Source organism: Hyperolius riggenbachi, chromosome 3 (genome assembly GCF_040937935.1).
Source record: "Hyperolius riggenbachi isolate aHypRig1 chromosome 3, aHypRig1.pri, whole genome shotgun sequence".
Lineage (NCBI taxonomy): Eukaryota > Metazoa > Chordata > Amphibia > Anura > Hyperoliidae > Hyperolius > Hyperolius riggenbachi.
This window is the reverse complement of record NC_090648.1, coordinates 84,830,174-84,842,867: the sequence shown is the minus strand read 5'-3', so window position 1 is coordinate 84,842,867 and position 12,694 is coordinate 84,830,174. Positions and strand designations below refer to the sequence as shown.

General features: G+C 43.3%; 1 protein-coding gene across 2 annotated transcripts in view; it reads left to right on the top strand.

The window, feature by feature from the left end:
- LOC137562782 (very-long-chain enoyl-CoA reductase) overlaps window positions 1-12,694 on the top strand; it is an 87,838-nt gene that overhangs the window by 56,521 nt on the left and 18,623 nt on the right. For both annotated transcript variants that reach the window (XM_068274476.1, XM_068274475.1), the window contains 2 exons: window positions 6,049-6,154; window positions 12,317-12,389. In XM_068274476.1, the coding sequence (XP_068130577.1) occupies window positions 6,049-6,154; window positions 12,317-12,389 (179 nt within the window). The remainder of the gene's footprint in view (window positions 1-6,048; window positions 6,155-12,316; window positions 12,390-12,694) is intronic.

Below are 12,694 nucleotides of genomic sequence, written 5' to 3'. Positions count from 1 at the left end.
AGGCACCACCAGGGGAGGCTTCTGTGTGTGAGTAGGGTGTTGGGTTAAAGAGAGTCTGAAGCGAGAATAAATCTCGCTTCAGACCTCATAGATAGCAGGTTTGTAGCTTTAGAAAAGGACTATATTGGTTAATGCAATCTCAAAAAGGCAAAAAAAAGTCTCTGAAAAAACTTTATTGACACGTAGAAAAAGATCAAAATATACGGCTCTTCAATATCACAGTGGTAGATCAATAAAAACACATTGGATTGACTTATGCCAACAATTGGTTGTAGCTTAGCGGGTATGAAACTTCAAGGCAACGACACATGTTCGTTTCGGGCTTTTATATAAGATATGTGCCCTTCATCAGGCCGTGATACCCAATTCTAAAAATAAAAACAATATATAACAACACATTAAAATCACAAACTGTAATTCATCAGATACGACAAAAAGAATTGTCGCAAGAGAACCACCACCAAGAAAAGTTGATAGTATGTACACCGAGTTCAATCCAAAAGCCCACATGCCTACCTAGCCTAGATCGCGTATACACCTGATAATAGGATGTGTGATATATATACAAAGATCAGGCTAGAGGAATGTAGTACCATAAGAATGTGTCAAGATGAAGATAGGGTGAACAAAGAAAGAAATAAGAACCCTAGGAGAAGTTCTCAAGAAAGACCAAGGTGGAACCCTCTCATAGAGACTAGTAAATATCAGTCCCCATGTCCACATACTGGTCAGAAAAAGATGTGCATGAACATCATGTACAAAGTGTGGCTGAATCGAAGATCTAAATAAAAAGAAGTAAAAGGGAATGATCGACAAACCTGTGTAGCTTAACCAGAAAAAGGAAGACCAATCAGGCAAAATGAGCCATATGCTGGGGGGCGTCTGAACTCGCCAGACGCACACTACCTAAAATACAAAAAGATCCATCCCAGTGTCATAAAATGCCCAAGCGTATAACACAACAGAAAAGTCTCCAATACATCAATCAAAGAGGCACCCTATAACATGTATAACCAAGTGAGGCTACCTAGATGTAAGGACTGACATGTGAGCACACAATGTTACACACACGTGTAACCAAAGATAAAACAGCCGCATATATAAATGCAAGTGGGCATTCAGAGTATTCATGCTATGAACAAGCTACATGTCCACACCTTTGTGTGCATGTACACATGCGGCCCCACAGAAAACACCATCTCTGAATCATACAACAGATAGCATAGTCCTAACAGTAAATAGATAGAGCACTATGCAGGATATATGTTCAACTGTAGCAGGCCATAGGGCAAAGATACATGGCGAAATGCAAAGCGTCAACCAGGGGGATATATTCAGCTGTAACAGACTATAAAACAGAAATACATAACAAATACAGAACATCAACCAGGGGGAACTAGCTCGCTGTCCAGATAGACATAAGGCACATTAGATACATGAGTAAACTTACCTTCCCAACGGCTATAATCAGATGCTGCAAGGTGGGAACCCAGTTGAAAAATGGCATCCAGTGTCGTTTAAATATCCCACCATGTGTTGCAAACTACATGAGTTCAGCCAATCCGGAGCTTACGGGGGCAAAGCCGCGTCAGAATGCATCCTCCACCCGGACACAGAAGTCCGTGCAAAAGGAAATAACTCCCATGACTCACGGAGGGCGGCGAAGAGGACGCCGCCCCCTCCCACCAGGAGTGACGTCAGTCTCACCTAGTGCCAATGAGAGTCCGCCTTGGGAGAAGTGAACACCAATAGGAGTCCGCTGTGGGGAGGAACAGCTCACAGTCAAGCTGGAGCGCGGAAGGCAATCTGTATAGGAAGTGGATCACTCATAACCACGCTGGAACGCAGAAAGAGGTATGTATATAGTGGGGACGTATGAGTAAACACAAACTCAGATTAGAATAATTCTAGAGATGCCAAATAGAACTAACTAAGATCCACTATAGAACATCATTAAAGAACATAGGGATAATAACGAGATCCATAACTTCCCCCTATGGAGACGGATTTAAAGGGGCCGACACAATAAACATTGAGAACATAAGCACAATAATGAAATCCATAGCTTCACACTAGGAAGACAAATATAGAAAAATAGAAACAAAGGAAACCTTTTCTAAGGCAACATACTAAAGATTGGTACACTGGAGACAATCCCATAGTGGAAAAATTACAAAAACAGTAGAAAAAAGATCAAAAAAGATTGCATCGTATCACATGCCTGAGCACCACACTGGGACTAAAAAATGCCGGAATTCCAAAATGCTGGTCCAAGCTACACGGTAAAAAGGACGGTAACAATCAAAGATCCCAGGGCCAGATACCTTCCACTAAAAAGTACTGTCAAAAAAGAAAAGAGAGAAATGAAAGACACATTTTATAAATGGACAGGCGCATAGAGTATCATTCAAATACAGTCATCTAGATTGGTCTATATTCAATATTGAGACCAGCTGGATTCAGTGTCTGTAAGAATCTGATCCAGCGGGCCTCTTTGTGTAACAAGATTAATTCTCTGTTACCACCCCTTCTAGGAGGAGGAACTGTGTCCAAGACACAAAATCTCAGTTGATTCGCCGAGTGGCCCATCAAAACAAAGTGCTGGGCCACCGGGGAGTCAATTTGGGATGGATCAAGATTGCGTCTTAAAGCCACATTAATTTTGGACCTTTGCTCAATGATACGCTCCTTCACAGCTCTAGTGGTTTCCCCCACCTTGCAAAGTAGGGGCCCAGAGATATCTGGCACCTGTGCGTAAGGGCACGTTCCCATGTCTGCACTGCTCATGTTGTCAGTTAGTTCTAAGAGGGAAAAGTATTGATCACCCTATGAAAGGGTTTCCGGTAACATTTTCGCATTATGCCACATGTGACACTGAGTATGTTGTTTATGGTATTAAGTGTCCATGTGGTAAGATGTACGTGGGGGAAACCACTAGAGCTGTGAAGGAGCGTATCATTGAGCACAGGTCCAAAATTAATGTGGCTTTAAGACGCAATCTTGATCCATCCCAAATTGACTCCCCGGTGGCCCAGCACTTTGTTTTGATGGGCCACTCGGCGAATCAACTGAGATTTTGTGTCTTGGACACAGTTCCTCCTCCTAGAAGGGGTGGTAACAGAGAATTAATCTTGTTACACAAAGAGGCCCGCTGGATCAGATTCTTACAGACACTGAATCCAGCTGGTCTCAATATTGAATATAGACCAATCTAGATGACTGTATTTGAATGATACTCTATGCGCCTGTCCATTTATAAAATGTGTCTCATTTCTCTCTTTTCTTTTTTGACAGTACTTTTTAGTGGAAGGTATCTGGCCCTGGGATTTTGATTGTTACCGTCCTTTTTACCGTGTAGCTTGGACCAGCATTTTGGAATTCCGGCATTTTTTAGTCCCAGTGTGGTGCTCAGGCATGTGATACGATGCAATCTTTTTTGATCTTTTTTCTACTGTTTTTGTAATTTTTCCACTATGGGATTGTCTCCAGTGTACCAATCTTTAGTATGTTGCCTTAGAAAAGGTTTCCTTTGTTTCTATTTTTCTATATTTGTCTTCCTAGTGTGAAGCTATGGATTTCATTATTGTGCTTATGTTCTCAATGTTTATTGTGTCGGCCCCTTTAAATCCGTCTCCATAGGGGGAAGTTATGGATCTCGTTATTATCCCTATGTTCTTTAATGATGTTCTATAGTGGATCTTAGTTAGTTCTATTTGGCATCTCTAGAATTATTCTAATCTGAGTTTGTGTTTACTCATACGTCCCCACTATATACATACCTCTTTCTGCGCTCCAGCGTGGTTATGAGTGATCCACTTCCTATACAGATTGCCTTCCGCGCTCCAGCTTGACTGTGAGCTGTTCCTCCCCACAGCGGACTCCTATTGGTGTTCACTTCTCCCAAGGCGGACTCTCATTGGCGCTAGGTGAGACTGACGTCACTCCTGGTGGGAGGGGGCGGCGTCCTCTTCGCCGCCCTCCGTGAGTCATGGGAGTTATTTCCTTTTGCACGGACTTCTGTGTCCGGGTGGAGGATGCATTCTGACGCGGCTTTGCCCCCGTAAGCTCCGGATTGGCTGAACTCATGTAGTTTGCAACACATGGTGGGATATTTAAACGACACTGGATGCCATTTTTCAACTGGGTTCCCACCTTGCAGCATCTGATTATAGCCGTTGGGAAGGTAAGTTTACTCATGTATCTAATGTGCCTTATGTCTATCTGGACAGCGAGCTAGTTCCCCCTGGTTGATGTTCTGTATTTGTTATGTATTTCTGTTTTATAGTCTGTTACAGCTGAATATATCCCCCTGGTTGACGCTTTGCATTTCGCCATGTATCTTTGCCCTATGGCCTGCTACAGTTGAACATATATCCTGCATAGTGCTCTATCTATTTACTGTTAGGACTATGCTATCTGTTGTATGATTCAGAGATGGTGTTTTCTGTGGGGCCGCATGTGTACATGCACACAAAGGTGTGGACATGTAGCTTGTTCATAGCATGAATACTCTGAATGCCCACTTGCATTTATATATGCGGCTGTTTTATCTTTGGTTACACGTGTGTGTAACATTGTGTGCTCACATGTCAGTCCTTACATCTAGGTAGCCTCACTTGGTTATACATGTTATAGGGTGCCTCTTTGATTGATGTATTGGAGACTTTTCTGTTGTGTTATACGCTTGGGCATTTTATGACACTGGGATGGATCTTTTTGTATTTTAGGTAGTGTGCGTCTGGTGAGTTCAGACGCCCCCCAGCATATAGCTCATTTTGCCTGATTGGTCTTCCTTTTTCTGGTTAAGCTACACAGGTTTGTCGATCATTCCCTTTTACTTCTTTTTATTTAGATCTTCGATTCAGCCACACTTTGTACATGATGTTCATGCACATCTTTTTCTGACCAGTATGTGGACATGGGGACTGATATTTACTAGTCTCTATGAGAGGGTTCCACCTTGGTCTTTCTTGAGAACTTCTCCTAGGGTTCTTATTTCTTTCTTTGTTCACCCTATCTTCATCTTGACACATTCTTATGGTACTACATTCCTCTAGCCTGATCTTTGTATATATATCACACATCCTATTATCAGGTGTATACGCGATCTAGGCTAGGTAGGCATGTGGGCTTTTGGATTGAACTCGGTGTACATACTATCAACTTTTCTTGGTGGTGGTTCTCTTGCGACAATTCTTTTTGTCGTATCTGATGAATTACAGTTTGTGATTTTAATGTGTTGTTATATATTGTTTTTATTTTTAGAATTGGGTATCACGGCCTGATGAAGGGCACATATCTTATATAAAAGCCCGAAACGAACATGTGTCGTTGCCTTGAAGTTTCATACCCGCTAAGCTACAACCAATTGTTGGCATAAGTCAATCCAATGTGTTTTTATTGATCTACCACTGTGATATTGAAGAGCCGTATATTTTGATCTTTTTCTACATGTGTCAATAAAGTTTTTTTCAGAGACTTTTTTTGCCTTTTTGAGATTGCATTAACCAATATAGTCCTTTTCTAAAGCTACAAATGTGTTGAAGGGCAAGGTGGATTGCCCTAAAAAAGGACTGTGTTTTGATCCTTCACAATATAAAGGATTGTACCCCAAGATTTATTATTTTTATTAATCTCATAGATAGCAGGGGCATGTGTGCCCCTGCTAAAACGTTGCTATCCCGCGGCTTAACAGGGGTCCCTTCACCCCCAAATCCACTCGGTGCAGCGGGGGAGCGATTCCTGGTTGGGGCAGGGCTAACCGCCGCAGCCCTGCCCCACGCGCGTCTGTCAGCGCGTATCTCCGCCTCTCCCCCGCCCCTCTCAGTCTTCCTTCACTGAGAGGGGCGGGGGAGATTCGTTATCCAGCCGGGCCCTTTTTTCCTGGCGCTCCCTTTTTTCATGTACGCCCTCAGGGGTAGGGACAGGTGATGACTGTATCTTGTATGAAACTGATGCCTGCCACACTGTAGTGATGAGAATTTGAGAGCTAGATTGCACAACACTGCACAGATCACATATTGATGGCGAATCTTCTTTCTCTTGCAGCCTAGCCTGTTTCTGCCACTCCTTTCACTACATTAAACGTATCCTGGAAACGCTCTTTGTACATCGCTTCTCTCATGGTACGATGCCACTGCGGAATATCTTCAAGGTAATGGTTCTGTGATATCTGTGGTGATGGCTGTGTGTTCCTAATCAGTCAGCACATGTAGAGAACAGACTGCAACCTGTTGGAAGCACAAAACATTAAATACTGGACCTCCTCATGAAGAAGGAACTCATGAAGTTGGTTTACAGCACCCAAGGTGACACATATTAAAAACAAAAACAGATGCTTACCTAAGAATAGGGAAGTCTCTGAGGGAAGCATGTAGAGGCTTCCTGCGTCCTCCTGGCCCCCACCAGTCGTCATCATGGACACCCGGAACATATCCGGCGATAGCTTATCAGATATGTCACGTAGCCACACTCTCTTCATGCTCTGCACAGGCACAGTAAGGCTGCACCTGCCAAGTAAGCCGGAGCCAATTGTGCTTGAGCAGGTCCGTGCTACTGCACAGGGGTCGGAAATGCTCGCACGGGCGCAGAACGGCAGCACTAGTGCATGAAGAGGAGTGCAGTCCTGGGCCTTTTAACAGGTTTGCCTTGGGTTCTCTTGAAAGTGGTCTAAAACTCGGCAATTCTTCTTTGCTCTAAAAGATTATTTACAGCCTTAGGCTCAACACACACCATACAATCTTGGTTGTTCAATCTTACCACTTTCATGTAGTATAAGAGCTTATCCAATCAATCATTCAAGGTATTTTCAATCTGTTGGCCCTTATACAACATATATTTGGTAAATCTGTACAACCAAGATTGTATGGTGCGTGTTGAGCCTTAACCCTCACTGGCGTTATGATTATTTCCAGATTTAGGTTCTAAAAGCCATACAATTTTTTTCACAAGCTTTTACACCCTAAAAACAAGAAAAAATATATATACCATAGAGAGACCTGCAGCAGCCCCTGCGTGTAACTCACTCAGGCACGGGATTACCGCTCTGAGCTGCGGCTTTCCATCCCGACCCTGACTCTGGATTACCGCTAAGCAGGTTAAACCTACTACCAGCAACAATTTTAGCTGAACAGCATTTCAACAGTTAACACAGCACTTCATTCTGCAGTGGAAGCTTGTGATCCGAACTTTTAGCTTGTGTTCCGAGGTGATAACTTTGTATCAGCAGAGGCATGTAAAAAAGGGATAATTAGTTAGAGCTAGCAATGGCTGGAACTGAGCTACACAGAGCTGACGTGTAATTTGTAAACCGGCAATATTACTGGTGCACAAAAGCAAATATGGTAACTGAATGGATAATAACAAGTAGGAAAAACACATTTTTTTATTGAATGTTATGTCAGAGTTTTATCCCACTTTAGAGGATACCCAAAATGACATGTGACATGATGAGATAGACATGTGTATCTACAGTGCCTAGCACACAAATAACTAGGCTGTGTTCCTTTTTTTCTTTCTCTGCCTGAAAGAGTTAAATATCAGCTGTGTAAGTGGCTAATTCAGTCCTGACTGAGACAGGAAGTGACTACAGTGTGACCCTCACTGATAAGAAATTCCAACTATAAAACACTTTCCTAGCAGAAAATGGCTTCTGAGAGCAAGAAAGAGATAAAAGGGGGATATTCTTATCAGTGAGGGTCACACTGTAGTCACTTCCTGTCTGAGTCAGGACTGAGTCAGCCACTTACATACCTGATATTTAGGCAGAGCAAGAATAAAAGGTATTTATAAAGCGCCAACATATTAGGCAGAGCTGGACAATCAATAGGGATACATGCAGTGTTAACGTGGAATGTTACAGAGAGAGAGAGAGAGGCACTCGGTTATACAACATAACACATGGTTATATACGCAACAGGATATAAAATACATGACCATGCAATCTTACAGAGACCCAGCCTTTCAAGTCCTAATTAGTCCATGGGAAGCGTGTCATTGATGGGGTTGCAAGATCAAGAAGGACATGCTGGGGGGGCTGCTTGCAATATAATGCTGGGTACACATACGTTTTTCTGCTCGATTTTCTACCCAATCGATTTTTCCGCTCTATTCTCTGATCTTCCGCTCGTTTTTCTTATCTTTTTCCATTCACTTCTATGAGAAATCGAGCGCAGAGTCGATCGGAAGGAATATCCGACACGTCGTGAATTATCTAATCCATCTTTCGAGAGGAAAAATTTATGGAGTGTACCCAGCATAAGGGGGGGGGGGGTTGTTATCTTTTCTGTATCTTTGTTGATGTAAATCCTGGCATGCTGCTTTCACCTGCGTTGTCAGCAGTGGCTCTGCTTCTTTAGACCTGTAAAAGCCTCTAATTCTTGAAGAGTGAAGGGGAGTGGCACACATACGTGGGATGTCACGTGTCAGGATTGAAAAAAACAAACAAGAAACTGAGAGTCTTTGGCAAGGTGAATGTCACTCTCACACCTGCCTGTGTTATTGTTTAGCATAGGGTTGAGGTTTTTTTTCTTAAAGTGGACCCAAATTAAAAATACAAGATTTCAGAAATAAAATCTATTTTCTAAATTATAATAATAAATGGCAGCCTTTTTTCAGTTGCATGATGACAAATATAAAATATTTTACATTTATTGGAGGAACCCCTCCCTTCCTTTCAAATTGCCGGGATTTTCCCGGCAAACTGGTGGAGTAGATGGTGTCTGGCAATGGAGGAATTGCTAATGGCTGCCCCCAGCATAACCCTAGCTATGAAAAGAGAAGGGTGAAAAGCATGCACTGAAATGATCATAGGCTTGAAGGAGTGTTTATTTATCTTTGTATGTGTCAGAGTGATGCAACTAAATATTTTTAATTAAAAAAATGTTTGGTTTTGGTCCGCTTTAATGAAGAAACCTCTTTCATATTTATGATTTACCTCTGTCTTAACCAGGGCTGTGGAGTCGGTACAAAAATCATCTGACTCCTCAGTTTATGAAACCGCCAACTCCGGGTACCCAAAATGGGTCCGACTCCTCGATTTCGACTCCTTAGTCTAATACTTACCAGGGCTGTAGATTTGGTACAAAAATCATCCGACTCCTCAGTTTATGAAACCACCGATTCCAACTCTGGTACCCAAAATGATTCCGACTCCTTGACTTTGACTCCACAGCCCTAGTCCTAACCCTGACAATGCAGTATAAGATGGAAGCCAGCCAGGTTTGTGGCAACAGGAAGTCTCCAGCAGTGTCTGTTATAACCTGCACTCTTGCCTTGTAATTACATGAGACGCATTCCTCAGCACACACCCTACTAGTCAGTGAAAGGATCTGTTACTCCTGACTCTTATCTACATCACATACAGGTTCCCACTGCATACATTAATAAATATACGTGAGGCTCCAGTGCTGCATTAGTCTCTACCCTGCACTTCTTACTTCAGCCTGAAAGGGTCATCTCACACGCATACATTGGAAAGGGGCACCCAGTAAAATGGGCACTAAGAAATCCTGATAGTTGAATAGCTGTATTTTTACCCTATCAATGATAGTAACATTTCTGTAATTATTGATAGTTTCGCAAAAGGTGGATCAGTGCAACACCAGGCCGCCTCCGAATGGCCTCCAATCAGAGATGCGCTGAGCCCCCCCAGGAACTACAAACGCACCTTGAACCCAAACAGAAGCTCTGCATATACACCAAAAGCATGGCTGTTAAGTGGGAGCAGCTGACCAAAAACGAATTACATTAGTACATAGAAAGGAAATGAGCAGCGCTACTTAAAAACAGACTAGTGCCTACCTGCAAAAGAGTGCAAGCCCCACTTGTGGGGTCGAATACACACCGGGCATACACATGACCTGTCTACCACTAGAGGAGGATGTTGGTTTCCTGTAACAGCTTGCATGCAACCTATTAACCTCCTTGAGTTATGCTTAGAGCTGTCAGAGTATTGCAATGCCTCATGGGGCTTGTAGTTCCACCACAGCTGGAGTGCCAAGGTTAGCCATCACTGACCTATACTATAGACGAACTCCACCGCCCAAATTATTCACCGGCGATACTTCACCAAAATCGGGCTTCGGATGTCAGTGTGTCTTTTTGTCTGTATCCACAGGTATATTCTTATGGGGCTTTCACAATGAACTTGGTGTGTTAGGTTCAGTCACAGTGCATTAATAACCAGGCAATGCACACGTTTACAGTGGCAGTGATGCATACATTGTACTGTAACCCCTTTGGCTGGAAGTTGTGCTTCTGGGGATTCTATTTATTGCTGGTAAAAGGATTGGCTTGCATGCTGAGGCCTCCTTTCAGCTGGCTTCTATTTTAAGGCTAATACACACTTGCAACTTAATGCACAACCAACCGCACAACATGATCAACTGCACAACTTCTTGTTTACACGACAAGTACGTACACACGCTGATCAAAAAAACAACCAACTCATTTAAATACTGCGCGAGCACCAACATGTCCGCATTCAAAAACAATAAGTCGTTTAAGTGACTGGCACATACATGGCCAACCTGCACAATAGATGGGCAGGTTGATCTGCCAGCTGGATCCGGCAGATCAGCTGTTATCATTTGGACCTCTTGTCGTTTGCTAGCATACACAATCCCAACTATCGTCACAGTCCAAGTTTAGACAATAGTTGGGCAGAATAGTTGCATGTGTGTACGAGCCTTTAGAGGTTTGGTTAGAGGCTTACTATCTGTACACAACCGATATTTACTGGAGGATTGTTGATGTAATGACATTGTTATACCATGGGGTTGATACACTAACAATAACGTGCTTAAGCAGCGTTCGTTAATACAAGCTACGCGTGGTCTTGTCACCTTAGCATGCTCTCTTAAATTACGCCAGATCCTTTGACGTGCCGCACGATGTTATGACATCACATTGTGCGGCGCTTCAAAGGATCGCGCGTAAGAGAGCACTTTGCAGTGACAGGACCATGCGTAGCTTGTATTAACTAACACTGCTTAACCACCCTGGCGTTCCTTTAATTGCGGCCACGGGTGGCGTTTTTTTTTTAAAATGTGTCTTTGTTGGTGTAGCTAGCACTAGGCTAGCTACACTTTGCCCCCAAGCCCCCCGGCACTGTCCCCCTCCCTCCGCTCGCCGCCGGCGATATTTACCTGGCCGCGATGGCCGAGACTTCTGCCATAGCTTCAGGCGTTGCTATAGCGACGATCGGGCATGACGTCTGATGTCACCGGCATCATGACGTCATGCGCAGTTCCGATCGCCACAATTGCGACCCCTGGAGGCTATGGAGAGGCTGCGCGGGCTCCGGGGGGTATGTATAAAACAGTGGCGATCGGGGGGATCAGAGCAGGCCGGCGGCGATCGGAGGGGTGATGTAGCTAGCTAAGTGCTAGCTACACCCCCTCCGAAAATTTGGTCTAAAAAGACCCTCCAGGGGCTGAGCAATCCACCGCGGTGGTAATGGACGAGCTGAGCTCGTCCATTATCGCTCAGGTGGTTAAAGAGGAACTCCAGTAAAAATAATGTAATATAAAAAGTGCTTCATTTTTACAATAATGATGTATAAATGATTTAGTCAGTGTTTGCCCATTGTAAAATCTTTTAAATCCCTGATTTACATTCTGACATTTATTACATGGTGACATTTTTACTGTTGGCAGGTGATGTAGCTGCTGCTTGCTTTTTTTGGCAGTTGGAAACAGCTGTAAACAGCTATTTCCCACAATGCAACAGGGTTCTCAGACAGGAAACTGCCAGGAGTTACCGTGGTCCTCAGTTTCTTATGGGAGGGGTTTCACCACAATATCAGCCATACAGCGCCCCCTGATGGTCTGTTTGAGAAAATAAATAGATTTCTCATGTAAAAGGGGGTTTCAGCTACTGATTGGGATAAACTTCAATTCTTGGTCGGAGTTTCTCTTTAAGCACGTTATCGTTAGTGTATCAACCCCCAATGTGGTATCTTTACATTTAGGCATCGCTGGGTAGATTTATTCATCTATGCATTTTTTTTTGCCAAAGTGTTCATTATTGTGCTCATCTAAACCACTTTGTGAAATTGTGACCAGCCTCTTTTATGGCCATACAGCATTCCTGGCTCTGTATTATTATGGGCTGTATAGACTGAAATGTGGTTTCCATATGCTGTATATCCAGGTCTTGTAGAAGCAGTGTGTTATCAGGCATAATGCAGCCGGATTTCCAGGATTCTAATTCTGGCTGTCTCGTTAACAAGTAGTTCATGTTCTGTTATTTTCTCAGACTTATTTTCTCTATGCTTTGCTGTGGGAGAATAACCTAATCCTGCTGTGTGTTGCAGAACTGTATGTATTACTGGGGATTTGCAGCGTGGATGGCGTATTACATCAATCACCCGTTATACACACCTCCATGTGAGTATTTACATTACTACCTTCTTTTCCATACATCTATATGACTGGTGGGGGAATCATGTGACTGCCATGGGGGATATGTACCTGTTACCGTGTGCCTAGAAACTCATCACTCTGGAAACACTGCTACCTGGTGGCACTAATAAAGGTGGCCCTACTGATTTTGCCGCTTGATCGACCATCCAATTCGATACATTTACGGAATTGGATGAAAATCGGTGCCACGTGTCTGCCTGATCAGTGTTTTGATTGATTTCATGCTGAAATGGGTCAAAAGCATCGATACTGGCCATGCTGGAAATTTC